Raw genomic sequence first — 20868 nt, 5'->3', positions numbered from 1 at the left:
TTCTCATTTTTTATTATTATTATTATTATTTTTTATTATTCTCCATGGGATTCCTAGACTTTTTTGTTAGCCGAACCCCTTTTATCTAAAATATTGTGCCCTCTGACACTGAGATGATATACACTACCCTCCAAAAGTTTGGAAACGCCCTAAAAAAATGGGGTTTTGGACAATATTAGCATGAATCCTTTTTAATTTGTGATAATTTATATTAAAAAAAAAAAGATTCATCAAATTATCCACCATTAGCAGCTATCACAGCTCTGCATAATCTGGGCATCCGAAGCTGTCAGTTTATTCAAAGATTGACTTTATATATTACTCTAATCCTCTTGAAGGATTGCCCAAAGATGATTCACACTGGTTGGACACTTCTTACGGACATCACGGTCCAGTTCCTCCCACAGTAGCTCAGTTGGGTTGAGGTCGGGTGATTGGGGAGGCCATTCCATCAAAATGAAAATTATTATGGCTGGTTTTCAATAATAATGTCAAGTTACTTTACTTTATACTACAGGGCCGTTGAATGCTTGAATCTGATTGGTTGACGAACGTTCTAGAGGTGTGCATTATATTCAGGGAAACGCACGGCGAACGTAGTTCCAGGCAGCTTTAGACCGCAGTGCATGTCTACATCACTTCGCCATACGATTTCAGTTATTTCAAAGGTCCTTACAGCCCAAAACAGCAAAATAACTAAAACCCACAATGACACTGGTCAAACTAATAAATACAGTAAACATCCGGATAAAAACGACAGATTATTTCCATGTTTTTTTCCACAATATATTACGTTTTATTATGTATGGAAAGCACAAACTCTATTTCTCTCGCCCTCTCTCACTCACCTCACAGACGCACACACATAACGTTACAGTTTGCACTCGCGTTAGCATTCGCGCTAATGTTGTTAGCACTGCTTTGACGATTAACAACTTAAAAACGACATGACAGCTCTCGTACGCTAGGTAACAACGGCGTGGTCTTGAAGAAAATGAACTTAAAGTTTAACTGTTAGTAGAGACGATGCTGCCAGTCACCCTTGAGAGACACAGACGTGAGAGAGGTAAAGTCATACACTTAGTTTCTCTCCCTCACTCTTTCCGTCTGTCTGCTTGTCTTTCGGTCTGTCTAAACTTCATTATTAACGGCATTATTTTGCTATTAACAGCCCAAGCGTCGTTACTAGTTCTAAAATGACGTTTTGGAACTAGCAACGAAGCTGTTGAATGAGCTGTGTAAGAAATTAATCCTACTCACAATAGCGTTTTAAGGATAAAAACCGGACGAATGTCTTGAAATATATCACTTGATCGATGTCTTGAGGTGTGGTAACTGTAGTATAAGCGGAATAATTGACTTCGGGCCGTAGAATTCTACGAAAATAATGCACACATGCTTCGCGTCATGACCGCATCACCACCTCGGGTGTGCATTATTTTCTAAGAATTCTACGGCCCGTAGAATTATTCCTTACGTATTTGCATCAAAAAATGATTTATGCTGATATCATCCAAAACCACACTTTGCCAGGGGTGTTTCCAAACTTTTGGAGGGCAGTGTATTGATATATATACTCTGCCTCTCTAAAGTTTGTGATCAGTAAGATTTTTAATGCTTTTTAAAGGAGACTTCTGCTTATCAAGGCTGTGTATATTTAATTAAAAATACAGAAAAAATATAATATTGTGAAATGTTAATGCAATTTAAAATAGTGGTTTATTTTTCTAACTTTAAAACAGGGTTCCCATGGGTCCTTGAAATACTTGAAAGTTTTTGAATCTGATAAAAAAAATTCAAGGCCATGGAAAGTTTTGTAAAATAAACATACATAGATACAGGTCCTTGAAAGTGCTTGAATTTATTTTGTGCAAGAAGTTTTCTGGAATAAAATCCATATTATTCTCTCCGGTCTGCTAATGTGTTATTTCGCCAACACTTTGTGGTTGATTTACGTGTTTATTTTACGGATTTAAGCGTTACGTTAAATGTTTTTTCGCATGAGGTACTTTGTAATTTGCCATGATGTTCATGCACGCACAAAACTACTACTATGGTACTTCAGTGTTTACAGACACACCATGAGGCAAGAAAAACTTAAAAGCATATTCATGTATTTTAAAACTTTTGGTTACTTGAGCCTAAGCTCTTTTTTAAATAAAAATCCATGCAAAAGTTAAAGAATGTAGTACATAGTTGTGTACTTTTTTACATAGTTGTGTTTGACACATGAAAACTGTAACAGTGTATCTTACAAGTTAACACAATGTAACCTTACTCTCGCTCATATTTTAAGTATATTAAAATCTAAAACTGTTATTTTGAATTGCAATAATATTTCATAATATTACTTTTTTCTGTATTTTTGATCAAGTAAATGGAACTTTCATGAGACTTTTTAAAAAAACATTAACATTAAAAATCTTACTGATCCCAAACTTTTGAGCAGCAGTGTATATATGATTGAGAATTATATAAAACCAGCTCAGTTGGAAAAAATGTATTACACTTTTGAATAGGTAGACAGAAAAATGTCAATAAAAGAAGCAATAAAGCACACATATCTTTTTTCCTGTTATCTCAGGTCTTCTAGAGAAGCTCTCAGAAATGAACACTAAGTTAGAGGAGATTCAGAAGTCTCTGGATATGTACCTGGAGACCAAACGGCAGATTTTTCCCCGGTTTTACTTTCTGTCTAACGATGACCTTCTGGAGATCCTGGGCCAGTCACGCAACCCTGAAGCTGTGCAGTCACATCTAAAGAAGTGCTTTGACAACATCAAAAGTCTCCGCATCAACAAGGTATATATGCACCCTGAGAGATTTTATCATACTGGTATATATGATTTTAAATTTCAGAAATGTGTGGGATTAAGCATGAATATTAGTTTAAATATTCTTCGTGTGTGTGTGTGTGTGTGTGTGTGTGTGTGTGTGTGTGTGTGTAGGTTGGGATCAATAACAACAAGTCAGAGGCCAGTGGGATGTTCTCAGCTGATGGGGAGTTTGTTGACTTCACTCATCCTGTTCTTTTGGAGGGGCCAGTGGAGGTGTGTTTACTGACCTACAGTCCAACAAGGCTTTCTTGACAAATGCACTTTACATTGAACTTCTCATCTTGTATGTGTAGGCCTGGTTGTGTGATGTTGAGCGAACCATGCGTTGGACTCTAAAGGACTGTTTGAAAAACTGCTCCATGGCTCTCAAGAAGATGCCAGGGAAGAGAAGCAAGTGGGTACGAGACTGGCCAGGACAGGTAAGTGTGTGTGTGTGTGTGTGTGTGTATGTTTGGCTGCGTCTGTGTGTGTGCAGTAATTCCTCTTCAAAATGTGCTTTGCTTCTCTTTACAGATGTTGATCACAGCCAGTCAAATCCAGTGGACCACAGACGTCACCAGAGCACTCATGACCAGCAAAGAGAGAGCAGATAAAGCTGCTCTTAAATCACTAAAAAAGAAACAGGTGAGCAGTTACAGATTGGGCTAGTGATCTAAAGGTCAACAGTTTAAACACCAGAAAGGGCAATTTACGAATTATGTCGAATTGTGCTGCCGTTGTCCTCTTGGGAGAAACAGTTAGGCACAGTAAAGGTCTGCTGAGCCTGAGTCTGACAATTACCTGTTTGTCCATTCAGTGATTGGTGGAAAAGTGTTTGAATCTTTTTTGAGAATTCCATTTCTTTCTATTTTCATAAACATGTTTGTTCTACATTTAATGTGGTGTAAAAAAGCCTTTATATGTGACCCTTTTTCTTTTATGCCAGAAATCATTAGGATATTAAGTAAAGATCATGTTCCATGAAGATATTTAGTAAATTTCCTAATGTAAATATATCATAACTAATTTTTAATTAGTAATATGCACTGCTAAGATCTTCATTTGGACAACTTTAAAGGCGATTTTCTCAGTATTTTTATTTTTTTGCACCCTCACATTCCAGATTTTCAAATAGTTGTTATCTCGGCCAAATATTGTCCTAAATCATACATCAATGGAAAGCTTATTTATTCAGCTTTCAGATGATGATAAATCTCAATTAAAAAAATGGACCCTTATGATGATCTATGGTTTCTGTGATGCCGAAAATGCAGATGGAAATGCGGAATATTTAACAGAAAAATATTTATCAGAAATCATTTACCAGAAAAATGTAAATTTCTGAAAGTATTTCTGAAAAAAAATTAAAATAATAATATTTTTTATATATATATATATATATATATATATATATATATATATAATTAATTATTTAGAGATGCTTAATTATTTAGAGATGTTTTTTATTCAGAAAATTAATGGAAAACAAAGATTTTGGTAAAAATAAAGGTACATTTTGGTAAACTTCTAAAAATTGAGCAAGTTTCATGATTTTAATCAATTAGACATGCTTTTTGATTAATAACATTTAATTTAACCATTAAAATGGAGTCTAGAAAAATGAAAACGTAATTCTTAAAAAAAAAAAAATAAATAATAATAATAATTTTGAAAAAAATTAAACGCAATTTGGGAAAAAAATAAAACAGAATTCATAGGGCCCTAATAACTGCATCTAGACGGAATCTGCAGACTTTTCCCTCATTTCCTGTGCTGATTTAGATAAAAATCTGTGGGATTCTCTGTTATGGATTACAACATGGTGTTAAATGAAGCTGAGAGTACTACACTCTTGTTAGTAGCTGAAAGCAAAATAAAATTAGTCCAAATATTTAATTAACAACCATGTTAGCAGTCGGGGATTTGTAGAATTTTAGGAATGACAGGTGTTCTGATTCTGCAGAAATCTGCAGAGCTCTCTGTGGACTTCTGCGGGCACTGATTCAACGCGAGTCTGCTAATAACTAGTGGATGAACTCCACACACACTGCTGACTTCACTCAAACCCTTTATTGAAAATGAGTTATTCATTTCATGTGTATTTGTACTTGGAGCACAGGATGCACTAGATACACAAGTTAATTAAAGATGGCAGCTCAAATGAATTTAATCCAATCACATTTTATAAGCCAAAGCCAGTGAGACACAGAGAATGGCTCAGGCCTGTCTCTGTGCCTTTGAGAGTTGAGATTTAGTCTCAGAGCGTGGCTTCTTGGGCTTTAGGAAGGTGGGGATTTTTTGTTGTTGTTGTTAATTTACATTTACATTACCCGTCTCAGATGATGTTTACTGACTGTGTTTGGAGTAACTGTGGTTAGGTTTGATCTGGAACCCCTGATCCATAAAATTAGTTTGCGTTGTCACTGAGTGTGCCTGTCTTCTAATAATGAGTTGTTTGCGTTGTGTTACAAAGGTGTCCATGCTCAGTCAGTACTCTGAAGCCATACGAGGGAACTTATCGAAGATTCTGCGCTTGAAGATCGTTGCCCTGGTCACCGTCGAGGTCCACGCCCGAGATGTCATCAGCAAACTCGCCAAATCAGGCTGCTGTGACGTCAATGCCTTTGACTGGCTGTGCCAGCTCCGTCTGTACTGGGACAAGGTCAGTGGGGAGACAGGATACTGTCATATAGAATAGGCAGAAGGTGATCACCACAACCCTCTAAATTGCTCTGTCTGTGTGTGCAGGATGTGGACGACTGCATCATCAAACAGACCAATACTCACTTCCGCTATGGCTATGAGTACCTGGGCAACTCTGGTCGTCTGGTCATCACCCCCCTCACAGACAGGTAACACATCAATGTGATCAAAGTATTTAAAGAGTATTAAAGTATTAAGTGTTAAAGCAAAAAGCTTTTTTAAACATTTTTTTACAAAAACATTTGGATGCATGAAGCATTAAATCACAAACAAAACAATACACCCCCAGAATGATGTATTATGCAAGTTACATATCCATCCACTGCAATAAAATACAGTAGTAGATATTCCAGAGGTTCTTGGTGCATGAATACTGAATGTTTTAAATGTCATAAATAATGAAAAATAAAAAATGTCATAAACATTTTAAATGTCATGAATATATATATATAAAAAAAACATCAACTTATACAGAAGAAAGTCCCCCATGGTGGTTTGAATGTAACATCACGTAGTCTGAAGTGTGGACACTTTTGTTTTCTTTATTTTTTTATGTCTTTCTCTATGTCCACATTTTAATTCAAGTCTATAAAAACTACTTGTTTCTAGTAAAAATATTTCAAAACACTTAAATCAAGATGCATTTAATAGATAAGCAAAATGACATAAGATATTTAGTCTTGTTTCCTGGGAAAATAATTAAGTGATTTTTTGGCTTACATAAATAAGTAAAATTATCTTTCAGTAGGGTAAGAAAAATCTTGTTTGAAGAGTCTTTCCTTACCCCCACTGGCAGATCATTTTTGTTTTAAGCAAAATTCACTCAATTTAGATTTGTTTTTTCATCAGGAAAACAAGACTAAATATATCTGCAAGCAGCAATTATGACCTATAGGTGACACTGCTACCAAATTGATGTGGCATGGTCAATATAAGGAGACAATGGCACACACAAAGTTTGATGTCAGTATGTCAAAGCTTTGCAGAGATACAGTCTCAGACATAGTCTGGCATCATGCCTCAAAGTTGTTGCAATGCTATACAAAAGCAGTCTTGTCTATCAACACGAAATCCATAACTTTTTGTCAGTACAGTCTGAAGATGATCTGGCTTGATTTAGTTGAAAATCGAACCAGCGGTCATGGAGGAGTTTGAAAAGTAGGTTTTCAGCATATATCAAAATGGCGGACAGAAGGTTCGGCCAACAATGGCATAATTGGTATGTATGTTGTCGGCATGACCCAAGGAATATTTTGAGACCAATTTCATTACAATTAATGGTTATTGAATGGTTTATCGCTCTTGACCAATAGGTGGCGCTGTTACCAAATTGATGTGGCGTGGTCAGTGTGAGGTGACAATGTAAATATATCAAAGCTTTGCAGTGATACAGCCTTAGATGCAGTTTGGCATCTTTTCAGCAAATTCATTGATGTGTTAAACGAAAACCGTTTTGTATATATCGACACAAAATCCACTTTCCACTCCGAAAACTTTTTGCCAGCATGGTCTCAAGATGATCCGAGTCAAATTTGGGAAAAATTGGACTAACAATCTAGGAGGAGTTCGAACAAATAGATTTTGAACATTAATCAAAACAGAGGACAGGAAGTTCTGCCAATTTTGGTATCAATTGGTATCAATGTTCTTGGCATGACCCAAGGAATATATTGAGGTCACTTTCATTTCAATAGGCCAATTTAATCACATGTTATTACCTTTTTTTATTATTTCTTTATAATTTCTTTATAATTGCCCCCAAACATTTAGGTACTGTCAGGGCATGGTGCCAAAGACACATACCAAGTTTCGTAACGATATGCCAATGTTTTGGTAAAATATAGCATTTTATGATAAAATGGCTGACATGGTAAAATTGGCTATGGTTCGACCAGTGCCTGGATTTGTGTACACGATATACTGATACACAGGCTTGAGAGCTAGGGAGCTGATTGAGATGCACCCTATGAAATGTTTTCTGAATGCACAGATTTATAGGTATTATGTAATGACCAAAAATGAACTGACTGAACAAATCAGAAACTTCTTTTTTAGTTTTTTTTTAGAAAATCTCCACTCTCTTATAAATCTCTGCACACAATTTAAAGATTCTCTCAGTCATCTTTATGAAGGGCACTCTAGGATGCCTTTTAAGTTCCCCTATATGCCAGGCCCTTTATTGCCTGCTTTAATTCACTGTCTGGTCCAACTCATCTATTTCAGAAATTTAACTGTCTGATGACCAGCTTCCCCAGTTCAGCAGACAAAACACAATAAAATTGGAGTGCAGCCTGTAGTGAAGCCCGGGTGTCATTGTGCATGTAAAATCATTAACGCCACCAACAGATATAACCTCCAGCTGAGATATAATCACCTACGCTCTCATATTATACCATAACTCTCAGATTACTCGAGATATCAATATTCTGTCCCGTGTGACAGTCAACTCTTGCATTTGACTGATGTGATCAGCTGGTTTGTAATGATCATTATGGGGACTCTGATGCTGTTATCTGACTTCAGCCATTATCCAAGTCATTATGAGCGAGAGACAGAGATCATGTCATTAACCTTATCAGTCAAGATCTTACCTCCCCATCAGCAGAGTACACCTGCACGTAGAGGAGCTCCAGATGTCTCTTGTGTGATAATAGAACAAAACTGCAAAAATTTTCGTCCACTTAAAATTATGCAATGATTCCTGCTAGGAAGTGGAGTTAGGAGTCAATGGCGGATTTCCTGTTGTGTGCCTTCAGAGGCCACAGAAAATCAGCACAAAACGTGCCTCCAGTCGAATGAAAGGAAGAATCTAATCCGGGTTTATTATGTTGAGAGGGTGACATCTTAAGCCCACTCAAGGACATGGACAATGTGCTTAAGCCTGTCTGTCTGTCTTCTCTCCATGTGTGTATGCGCTTCCGGATGCATGTGATTTGAGTGAATGTCAGTGTGTGTTCCAGTGTGTCTATCTGTGTTTCTATCCTAGCTCCAAGGATTGCTAAAACATGTTCATGGAAGTTAAGAGTAAAATGGTTTAGAAATAGTCAATAAAAGATGATAAAGACATGATGGTCTCTTCAATATTTTTGCCATAAATAGCCATGTGCCCACAGTGATATGTCATTGGTCCAAATTCACACCAAGATGGATAACTATAACTATAATTATATTAATGTCCACACCAATGCAGAATAATGTTCTGTTTATTATAACTACAGTGTGTGCTGCAGTTATGTTGTCAAAATGTTAATTTTTGGGTGAACTATGCCTTAAAATGTCAGTACTGCCAGGTGGTGGGGCTTTGAATATTGTGAGGGACAATAGGGGACCATTGAATCACAAAGGTTCAGAACCATTGATTTAAAGGAATAATAATTATTAAAATAATTAATTATAAATCCTGATGAAGCTACATACATGGGTTAGATGGGTTTATATACAAGCCAGTAATATTGCAAAATGTTATTACAATATAAAATAATGGGTTTTATTTTAATATATTTATTCCTGTGATGCAAAGCTAAATTTTCATCATTTGTTACTCCAGTAACATCATCCTTTAGAAAAGAGTAGTGCTGCCAAATATTTTTTTTTAGGATTCTTTGATGAATAACAAGTTAAAAAATAGCAACATCCATTCAAAATATAAATCTTTTCTAACAATCTAAATCTCTGCTATCACTTTTTTCAAAAAAGAAAGAATAAAAATTTACTGACCCCAAACTTTTGAACAGTAGTGTATATTGTTAGAAAACCTTTCTATTTAAAAAAAAAATGCTGTTCTTTTAAACCTTTTATTGATCAAATAATCCTAAAAAGTATCACAGGTTTCAATAAAATATTAAGCAGCACAACTGTTTTCAACATTGATAATAAATCAGCATATTAGAATGATTTCTGAAGGATCATGTGACACTGAAGACTGGAGTAATGATGGTGAAAATGTAGCTTTTTTTAATCACAGGAATAAATTACATCTTAAAATATATTCACATTGAAACCTGTTATTTTAAATTGAAATAATATTTCACAGTATTACATTTGTTTCTGTATTTTTGATCCAATAAATGCAGCCTTTATGAGCATAAGAAACATCTTTAAAAACCATTAAAAATCTTACTGATCCCAAACTATTGAGCGGCAGTGTATATTTATATTTTTTCTAATTTTCTTGCCTGCAGTGCTTGTTTGAATGTGTAACTATCATAATAATCTTTAAAGAACCATTATAAAACCTTGCTACATTTACTGCGTTAGACCGAGACTTGTCACAGCACTTACATATTATTGCTCTTTTGTTGGTTTTGAATGCTTCTATTGTCCTCATTTGTAAGTCTCTTTGGATGAAAGCATCTGCTAAATGACTAAATGTAGATGTATATGTCAGTGTATGTACTGTATGCATTACAGACAGTATGTTTGATTTTGGTGTAGGTGCTACATGACTCTTACTACAGCGCTGCATCTGCACCGGGGCGGTTCTCCCAAAGGCCCTGCTGGAACTGGGAAGACAGAGACGGTTAAAGATCTGGGTAAATCTTTGGGCATGTACGTGATTGTGGTCAACTGCTCAGAAGGCTTGGACTTCAAATCTATGGGCCGCATGTACTCTGGCCTGGCTCAGGTATGTAGTAAACTACGTCATACAAACACTTAAACTTTAAGAACAATGTATGTGTTTTTGTTGAATGTGTGCATGTGTTTCTCTCTCCAGACAGGCGCGTGGGGTTGTTTTGATGAGTTCAACCGTATAAACATTGAGGTGCTGTCCGTGGTCGCTCAGCAGATCCTGTCCATCCTGTCTGCTCTGTCTGCGGGACTCAACAAATTCACCTTTGAGGGGAAACAAATCAACTTGGTCTGGTCTTGTGGGATCTTCATCACTATGAACCCAGGTGCTCAAACTGCATGTTGTTTTGCTAAGTGCATAGTAATAATTCTGTTATTATTTACTCACCATTTTGTTTTTCCATCACATCAGTTACAGTCTTTTGTGAAACACAAAACCATTTTTTTTTTCCAAATATTGAAAGTAAATGATGACTGAGGCTGTCAAGCTCCTAAATGGTAGAAATGCATCAAAAACCTTACCTAAAAGTAGACTCACATGTTATTTTCCAGCTATATGATAGCTTTATTTGGAATAAACTGACATGAGTTAGGGTTAAGGTTAGTTATTGATAATCTTCACCTTCATTAAGTTCAGCCGCTATTACTGTATCATTGATTCTGATTCATTAACAAATCATTGAGACCAGTTTTGCAAACTGGATCAGTAAACGTAAATGAGTATGTAAATGGTGATAGAATGCAGATTTTTGGGGTGATCTGTTCTTTTAAATATCTTTATAGTGTTGGTAATGTGTGTTTTAGTCTGTTTGTGGTTGTCATCCCTTCAGTTCCTGTTGTTTCTGTGTGTGTATATGTTTTCTCTGTAGGATACGCTGGCCGCACTGAGCTGCCTGATAATTTGAAGTCTATGTTTCGGCCGATCTCTATGGTAGTGCCAGATTCCACCCTTATAGCTGAGATCACGCTTTTTGCAGAGGGTTTCAATAACTGCAAGGTATGCATACAACTCTACATATTCAGTCTGAAAATTCTTTAATTAAGCTTTAAATGGTTACACAGCATGAATAACGCCAACGATTTCCAAGAAGAAATGGACACTTTAAGGATCCCTTTTAAAACATTAAGAATTATGTCTTATCTACGGACAACCTTGAGCGCAATTGAGGCACCATTTTTTTCCCTTTTTAAAGCCTAATACTTAATGGTGAAGTGTCAATGCTAAAATACTTTCTCATATTCCACTTATATTCCAGTTCCACTGAACACTATCTATTTGTGCGATTTGTTTTATATTTTGGCATATTTTACCATATAATTTATTCCTGTGAAGGCAAAGCTGAATTTTTTACGGCAGCCATTACTTTAGTCTTTAGTGTCAGATGATCCATCAGAAAGCATTCTAATATGCTGATTTGGTTCTGCTTAATATGTTTGTGAAACCCTTTTTCTTCATGATTCTTGGATGAATAGAAAGTTCAGAAGAATAGCAATTATTTAAAATACAGTTGATGTCAAAAGTTTACATACACGTTGCAGAATCTGCAATATGTTAATTATTTTACCAAAATAAGAGGGATCATACAAAATGCATGTTATTTTTATATCTATAAGATTAAATAACAGCTGAATTAATAAAAATGGCCTGTTCAAAAGTTTACATACACTTGATTCTCAATACTGTGTTGATACCTGAATCCACAGCTGTGTTTCTTTTTGTTTAGTAATAGTTCATGAGTCCCTTATTTGTCCTAAACAGTTAAACTGCCTACTGTTCTTCAGAAAAAATCTTTTCATTTAGTACTGCCTTTAAGAAGCTACAAAAGATATCTACATGTTTCCAATAAGACAAAATAAGAATATGTATATGTCTTCCGTGAGAAATATCTTATTCAGGTCAGTACTAAATAAAAAAAAGCATGGATTTTGTATGATCAATCTTATTTTGGTAAAATAATCAACATTTTGCAGATTCTGCAAGGTGTATGTAAACTTCTGACCCCAACTGTGTGCATTTTATTTTTGCCCAATTAAATGTATCCTTAATGAATAAAAGTATTGCTTGCTTTCTAAAAAAAAAAAAAAAACAGTACAAAAAAAGTACAGACTCCAAACCTTTGGATGGTAGTTTATATTTTACACAATTCTAAAGTGGTTTCCAGGGATTTGCAGTGCAGTTGCTATGGTGCTCTGAGAGGTTGCTAGGTGGTTAATTACAGACATAATTCAAAAAAGCCCACACCAAGTCTTTAAGATTCAGTCATTTTAATGTCCAAAGTCTGATCGCTTGGTGCAGTAATAGCAAGTTCATTGTATACGATTAGAAAACATTTGTTGAAAGAGGTGAGAGTGCTAGGGATATTAGATTCTATTGAAGATGGAAGAGATCAACTCAGTTAGGCAAACACAGATGAACTGGCTCACACACACTCTTACGCACTCCAGGGGGCTGATCCTGCCATCGGATTACCTCCAACACGCAGCAGGCATGCCAATTGTGTGTTTATGCATGCGTTTGCGCGAGAGACATCCGACCGACGCGTAATGCCAACCCCTTCAAACACACACTCCACAAACACACACCCCTGTGGTTGACCAAATCCCACAAGTTTCCACTGGCTGCGTCCCCTCACTTCCCCCTGCCTGCGCGCGTTCCAAACGGGAAGCCTCATTTGTTGATGCCGTACACAGGCCCGGCGGGCTGGCAGTGGCACAGGCATGGGGAATTGGACTCAGAATTACAAATAATGGACTTGAGATTAAGAGAGCTGGGAAGGGAACCAGCACCGGCCCCAGCCAAGCACAGAATGTCAATGGCAGATTTGATTGTCCCGGCATACTCGGCCCTCATCCAGACACCCCTCTGCATAGTCAATACGGCAGAATCATTGCGTGCTGTCGAGAGAGAACTATTACCTTTGCAAATGAAAGGAAATGGACATATCAATGCTGGGCCATGTTAGAGAGAGGGAGCGGGAGAGTATTGCCCCGACGCACCGGAGTGTGCAGGTCTTGGTGTTATGAGCCATAACTGACAGCGAGATGACCGTCCCCTGCGAGTCCATAGTCTGCTCAGCTTAGCGTGACTCTGGCGCGTGTTTCTGTGTGTGTGCTCACACAAGCACTAGTGTCTGTATAAGTAAGACTGTTAGCGGCCAGTGTGGAAACGGAGCTGACACGGTTACCCTGACACACTGGCTTCTTCCTTCTGGTATATATTCACGGTGTTCATGGGAACACACACATCGACTCACCTTTTTTTGCATTCTGTCTCTCTCTCAATCGCAGGCATAAATTGCTCCTATTGTGTTTGTCTGTTGTTATTTTTCATTCAAAAACAATTGTGCCTTCAATAATTGTCCTACCAATTATATTTCATGAATTGTTGTTGACATGCAATTGCATTAAGGGCATTTAACGTGTATCTAAGCAAATTTAGAGCTTCTCGCTCCTGGCAAAATCATGTTCAGACTTTTACTTGCCCAGACAACATTTTTACTTTAAATTTTTCACTATGCATTTTTATATTTGCCAGAAGTATGTTTTTCATTAAATTATAAGTGTTCTTTTCTTTTTCTTTTTGTGAGGGAAAAATTACTGGAATTTTAATGGCTATAATTTAACTCCATAAATTCATAAAACATGCATTTGCTGTAGAACATAGTTTACCCAAATCTTTTTGTCAGCCCTTTGTCAATCCTTTGGCCTAAAATACAATAGTCAACATTTGAAGTGGAAAAAAAAGTTCATCAAAGTTGAACAAGAATGGGTATTGGTTTGGTTTTAGAACTTTGATGAACGGTTGTGATCCACTACAAATGTTGACTACTATATTTACTTGAAGTTAAGCATTTAAAGTCCCCATGAAATCAAAAAGAAAGTTTTTTGGCTTCTAATACAAATATGTCAGCCTTAAGGTTATCTGTAAGTTAGTGCGCTCCAAAACAATGACAAAATTCACATTTAGAAGATATAAGCATTTAAAATGTACAGTCTCTAACTTCCGCCAATACGGACCAATGATTTTGATGACATCACACTGCACTTCCGCTTCTCATCAAACTTTCTGTCCAATCAAATTCTCTCTAGAATCTGATTCGCTAGAATCCCCTACAAGTCACCTTTATTTATATAGCGCTTTTAACAATACAGATTGTGTCAAAGCAACTGCACAGTATTTAAACAGCACAATAGTGTGTAAGTAACGCATTATTGTAAATAATCAATTTTCACTACACTATAAATAGATGCTGAAGCTGCAGCTGAAATCGGTCACTTGTTCACAGAATTTGTGTTTACTGTACAGTAATGGCATGTAGTGCGCTATATAAGGGATATGGAATGATTCAGACAGTGTAAATATGCATTCCGTTGGGGTGAATAAAGGTTTTACGTTGTGCCACAGTACGCACACAGTCTGCTCCGGTCCAGAGAGACGATAGCACGGAGCGGATCATATGCACAAGTCGATGCAGACCACAAAACGTATCGGACACATTTAAATTCTACACAGAATGCTATGTTATATATATAGATAATGCGATATGGATGAGATTGTGGCTGTCATATGCTGTCAAATGCTGCTTTACCGAGCTCAACGACTCTGGCCCAAGCTGTGATATAAACAAAACACTACTGGCTATTTAAAAAAGGGGGCGGGGTTGCTGGATATGTCCCGCCCTGTCTGCCTGTTTTAGTTATAAAATAAGAACATAAAATAAGCCTGCATATATCAAATCACTTCACTGGACTTTTAATAATGGTTAAAGACCTAATCAGGTGAAGACAAGATCTTTTTTTTTTTTTAAGTTTATTTTAAAATAGTTTATTTTTTGTTTTATTATGTAATTAATAATTCACTTTTCATCAACTCACAAACCCACACCAGTTCCCTTAAAAAATGGCATACAATCCAAAACATACCAATTGTGATTTTGTCGAGGCCTTGCTGTCTCTCACTTTTTTGATTTCTTGACTTCTGTTCCTTCGTAGATGAAAAAGTGATGCAATAAAGGTTATTGAATTTGCTCGTTTACACCCCTCTTACTCCCTCTCGTGCTTTTTCTCCACCTGTCTGCCTGACGTATTACTGTATTACTGTCAGATGTATTGCTGTATCTCTTTTCATGGTTTCTATTAGCTGTGGGAGTTCAAGGTCACATAATCCATTTTCATATTCCCGTAAGAAATTTCTGTAATGTTAATGTCAACAGGAACTGAAAACCTTTTAGACACTATTACTTTCTTACTGCATGCTCCTGGTCTGGCTGTGAAAAATTCATCAGTGAACTTTTCACAATCAAACCGAAACAAAATTAGCTCTCGGCCTAATTCTTTTCCTTCCCTGTTTATCCATTTTCGTATGAGAATATTAATGGGTTGTGAAGGCAGGTTCATTCTAACTGTTCTCATTATATTCTTATTGTATTTTGTTCAAAGAGACATTATATTGCACCTTTAATCTCTGTCTCTTCCTCTCTCTCTTTCTCAGGTGTTGGCTAAGAAGGTCTTCACTCTGTATTCTCTGGCAGTACAGCAGTTGTCTAAACAGGACCACTATGACTTTGGCTTGAGGGCTCTTACCTCTCTGCTTCGCTATGCTGGAAAGAAGCGCAGAGCTTGCCCTGACATTGTCGATGAAGAGGTGAGACACACAGACCTGCAGCATCCAATAAATCTAGAAACATTATCTCAGAGACCTGCTTCACCTTAATACGCTTCAGTGTATGTTTAGTAAAACAGCCAGGCGTGTGTGTGCACTGAATTATCTGTGTGTTTGTGTGTGTGAAGAAAGTGCTAATGCTGACAGGGACATGTCACTAAAACGTGCTCCTCTCTGGCTATGATAAAAAATGTATCAAAGGGGACAAAACTTTAAAAGAGAAGTTGAAAAGGACTCATAAACCTGATGTGAGTGCTTATCTCACCGCTCTCTGTCTCTCTCTTTCTCTCTTTTTACCTGAATATCATCACCTATGCAAAAGGTGCGCCATGTTTATTTAAAGGTTCAAATGTGTGTAAGGTACGCTTGTTAAAATAAATGTCATTCAGAAGCAGCAGGGTTACTGCTTTTGATAGCCGAAGAGCAAGAAGGGTTTTCAGATGTATCCGTTTCGTAGTTTCCTGCCCATAAATTAAGGTTGACATTTTGTCAAGTGAAGCTGGCCTGCCTTAGCTTTGAAGATGTACTCATGCGCTGAGCTAATTTAACATAATGTTTTTTTCTTCTTCTTACCCTTTCACCTCAGATCCTGCTGATGTCTATGAAGGACATGAACATCGCTAAACTAGCCTCCATCGATCTGCCACTCTTTAATGGGATCATCCAGGATCTTTTCCCTGCCGTGGAGACGCCCACTATCGACTACGGAAAGGTAGCCTGTCCCACTGTGCATATGGCCTCGTAATGGACTCATAAAGCAAGTCTCTGTGTATTTCTGTATGAATGTGTGCTCTGACTCAGCTCTTAAAAGCATATTTTTGTGTGTTTTTGATTACACCCATCTTATTTTTCAGAGAACAGCTCTCACACAGGCTCTCTCTCTCTCACTGAAACACCTTTCAAAAGATCCATTAAAGCCTGCGGATATTTTCCTGCCCTGCCTGTACACAATTCACTCAGTCCACTTCTTTAATACAGATAAAGGCCAATGCAAAGGTGTTAGGGGGAGCTTAGTGGATAAATATCCTGACAAGCACCACAAAGGTTGCTGTTTTAAAGCCAAGACAGTCTGATCTGTGAGCTGGAGAGGTATAGATCCCTGTTTAACTTTGTGCCTTTAAAGTGTAGTGTCTAATTTCTATGCCAATAACCCAGGACGTCCACCTAGAAATGGCTTATAGTTTTCTCCACATTTCCCTGGTCTGGTCTGTTGGCTCAACCGTTTTGACTTCAAGGCTTTTAGGGATCTCTCTTCTAGTACAAACTAGTGCTGTAACTGTAGGTAAGAAGTAGAGAATAATGGAAAGCTAAAACATTTATTAGGTGTATTTGATATATTTGATTCTCAAAATAGTTGATAACCGTCTTCAAGAACTTCAAAACTTGGCTAAACCTCTTACTGCCTTCTGTTGTTTTGACTGCTGTGATTAATGCATTGTCCAAATACAAAGTTTACTTACATTTTAAAGAGATTCAAAAAGTCTCTTGAATTATCGAGTGTTTAAACTTGGTCTGAATACAAACTGTCTAAGAGAGAAATGTTGTTTCTGAAGAAGAGTTTATGGTGTTTGCGAATAAGGTTTGGAGAAATAAGGCAGATACCTCAGAAGGTCTGCACAGCTGCTTCCTGCTTCTTCCGCAATCAAATGCGACAAGGACAAAATTGGAGGCCCAGTGTGACACACACACATAGACAAAAAGTAGTACTGTATTTCCTCTTCTCTGCCTCCACTCATGCACATCATGCAGTGTTTTCATTGCTGTTTTATATTACCCATCCTGCATCTTCATCTCCACCTTACTCCAGCACAAACGCCTCAGAGCCGTTCCCTTTATTCCTCCTCTCCATCTGTTTAACGAGTCGAGAGAGAACTTAGAGAGGGAGATTAAATTAACCTGAGAGTTTAGCATGGCTGCTTTAGTGCCTCTGGAGCAGTTCTGGTTGGTGCGACTTCACTCAGGGGTGCAGTATCAGCGGGTGTTTTTATTAAGATGGCCGCCCACCTCTTGCCAGTTCATTTGCCTTTAGTGCTTCAGTGGGATTCACCTCCACCGAAGGGATGTTTTTCCAGCTTTGAAAGAGTTTATGCAATGTTATGAAGCAATTAGCACATATTTGGTTATAAGAACTTGCACAGATTTTCTTTCTTTTTATCTCTAGCTGAAAGAAGCTATAGAGGCAGAACTTCGACAGAGCGGTCTCCAGGTGACCCCCTTCACCGTGTCCAAGGTGATTCAACTGTACGAGACCAAAAACTCCAGACACTCCTCGATGATCGTGGGCAAGACGGGCAGCGGCAAGACGGTCACATGGAGAACCCTTCAAAACACCCTCAGCGCTCTGCACCGCAACGGAGAGCCAGGATTCAACCTCATACGTGTGAGACCTCTATCTTTATCTCTCTCTCTTAGCTAGCAGTCTTGCTTTTTATCTTGTCTAAAGGGCAACAGGCCAACGCAAGGTTCTCAAAACAAAGCGGCCCGTTAGCTTTATCGAAATGAGCTGTTTCCATTCATGAGTAGTTTTAAGGGCAAAGATCATGCCTCTGAAACAAATGTCTTCGCAGCAGCTGTTCTAGAGCCTAAAAGGCTACGCCAACCTTCCATTCCTCATTACCATGAAAATGAACCGCCGTTAGCGGCCACGCTTATTCAGCACCCGATACATTTACCACCAAGACAACAGTGTTTCCCTTAAACACTCTTCGCTGTTTAGAGAACATGTGGCAACAAGGACTTAACACTCATTAAAAGCCCCCCTGACAGACTCTCGGCTCACTCGTGGGTGTTTTGAAAATGATGGCGTAGTCAAGACGGCAGCTAGCGCTAATTGCCGCAGCTTATGATCTCTTTCTTTTCACAGTTGCTTTGGCTGCGGCTAAAGGAGCGCCACTCCATGCTGTGCTTTTAACACAGTCGTCTTTTCACCCAGTCGGCTAAGACTCGTCATGTCTAAAACCGTGTGTTTAGCGTTCATGTTTGTTCTGATCTGTTTTGTTTTCGCATCTGTTGTTTTTCCCCATCTCCTTCATTTTTTGTAACCCTTTTCACGTGTCTCATCCTGATGTGGGTAAAAATAGAAGCGTGGGGTAGGGGTGGGGAGAATATGTGTTTCTCAGGTTTTCCTTCTTTAATGATGTTCCTGGAGTGTGTGTATGTGTGCAAGAGAGATGCAGGTGAGGTCTGACAGTCTGTTTTTATGCTTTGTTGATGTTGTCAAAGTCTCTTGTTTCTGTGTTTAGATGCAATCCAAATTTCTCCCTTTTGTACTGCACTCTGTAACATGTAAGGAATAGTATACTTACCGTTTTTGTAGAGTTTAGTTCCAGCCGCGCTCCAACACACCTGGCTGCAATTTTCAAGGAAACCTAAAGACCTTGATTAGTTTATTCAGGTGGGTTTAATTAGAGTTGAAACTAGCTTCTGCTGGGATGAGAAATGGGGAACCCTGTACTTGCTAAATTAAACATTTAACATAATGAGGTCAGGTGATAGCATATTACTGTTTTTTTAGTATTTAGCTATGTTGAGAATAGCACGTTACCAATTACAAAATGTTGAGAACGGCTGAACAATGATACTAATCCTCCAGGCATCCTAAGGTGTATATGACTTCCTTCTTTCAGACAAATCCAGTTATTTTAAAAATTATCCTGGCACCTCCAAGCTTGGCATGGGTGGGTGTATGTCTTCATAAGTCTAAAACAATCCCAATAAAGCGCATCCATCCATAATAAAAAGTGCCTCACATGGCTCAGGGGGGTGAATAAATGTGCCCTGTAGCGAATCAATGCATTTTTGTGAGAAAAATATCCATGTTTAAAACATTATAATCACTTTAATCTAGCTTGCACCAACTGGTTATACATGGAAGCCCTTCCGAGTGGATGACATAGGACGTCGGTGTTGCAAATGCGCCTGTGAGTCTTGCGAAAACCAGCATTTGTTTACAGAAGCAAAGGAAGCAAAGTTTCCTTACTTTAGTCTCTTGGCTTATATCAAAATCCTCCACATTTTTCTTTACAAATCCTCGTTTTGTACTTCTAATTCGTGGCCGGTGCTTTGTGTACCTCTTTGCACGGCGCGTCAATGTCTGTTACTTCTGAGTGGCGCATATGCACTGCCAACTTCCTACGTTATCCGCCCAGAGCTGTACAACCAGTTGGCACAAGCTAGATTAAAGTGATTATTACTTTAAATATGGAGATTTTTCTTACAAAAATGCATCGATTCGCTACAAAAGGCCTTTATTCACCCCCTGGAGCTGTGTGAGGCACTCTTTTATTATGGATGGATGCGCTTTATTAGACTTGTTTTGGTCTGATGGAGAAAACGTGAAGAAACAACCGCCATTCCATGCCATTCTAAAGCTTGGAGGTGCCAGGATCATTTCTAATATAATTCTAAAAGAAGTTTTGTCTAAAAGATGGAAGTCATATACACCTAGGATGCCTAGAGGGTGAGTAAATAATGGGCTAATTTTCATTTTTGTGTGAACTAACCCTTTAAGATATCAGCCTTATATTTCACCTAACTGACAAGAAATGATAATAACAAACTTGAATGATGTCAAGATTTTTGCCCTGGAAATCTTCATTTCGGCCAACCACAAATGCCTTCTTTCCTCAGACAGTTTTTTGCACTCTTCTCCTTGATTTATTATAACTTTTACCAATCTATAGAGGGTTTACACTTCATGATTTGGTTAGTTACCGGGATGCGCGGCCATATTGGCCATACTCAGGTGTAAACAACTGCATGGATTGCACAGTTACTACTGAATACGTTGTTCTGCTAATTTATGCTGTCCAAACCATGGGAAAAAATGTGTGAAAGCTGCTAAATCATATAGAGAAGGACTTAATAAGCAGAAAAGGGTGCAATATTTTGACAAACTAAAGTTAATAGGTGGTAAAGATACGTACAAGCAGTATTAATTAAGACATTAGCCTAATATTTTGCCTACCTGAATGAAAATGATAAGAACAGACACAAATGTTGTCGAGATTCTTGCCCCAAACATCCTAGTTCAGTTTGGCCAACCACAAATGCCTTTTTTGCACTCTTCTCCTTGATTTGTTGTAACTTTTGGCAGTTTATAGTTATTAAAAAAATTTT

At 37.8% G+C, this 20868-nt stretch overlaps 2 protein-coding genes across 2 annotated transcripts in view; both read left to right on the top strand.

Annotated features, from left to right (window-relative positions):
* The window catches only part of LOC141332155 (dynein axonemal heavy chain 2-like), a 326684-nt gene that overhangs the window by 213794 nt on the left and 92022 nt on the right, over positions 1-20868 (top strand). The gene's annotated exons all lie outside the window — the stretch shown is intronic.
* Positions 1-20868, top strand: part of LOC141332466 (dynein axonemal heavy chain 2-like) — an 86497-nt gene that overhangs the window by 34019 nt on the left and 31610 nt on the right. The window contains exons 9-20 of the mRNA XM_073837601.1: positions 2585-2802; positions 2949-3050; positions 3131-3256; positions 3351-3461; positions 5290-5478; positions 5565-5668; positions 9954-10143; positions 10234-10414; positions 10958-11085; positions 15580-15732; positions 16337-16462; positions 17912-18130. Of these exons, the coding sequence (XP_073693702.1) occupies positions 2585-2802; positions 2949-3050; positions 3131-3256; positions 3351-3461; positions 5290-5478; positions 5565-5668; positions 9954-10143; positions 10234-10414; positions 10958-11085; positions 15580-15732; positions 16337-16462; positions 17912-18130 (1847 nt within the window). The remainder of the gene's footprint in view (positions 1-2584; positions 2803-2948; positions 3051-3130; positions 3257-3350; positions 3462-5289; positions 5479-5564; positions 5669-9953; positions 10144-10233; positions 10415-10957; positions 11086-15579; positions 15733-16336; positions 16463-17911; positions 18131-20868) is intronic.

Source organism: Garra rufa, chromosome 3, assembly GCF_049309525.1.
Source record: "Garra rufa chromosome 3, GarRuf1.0, whole genome shotgun sequence".
Lineage (NCBI taxonomy): Eukaryota > Metazoa > Chordata > Actinopteri > Cypriniformes > Cyprinidae > Garra > Garra rufa.
This window is presented reverse-complemented; position numbering and strand designations above follow the sequence as displayed.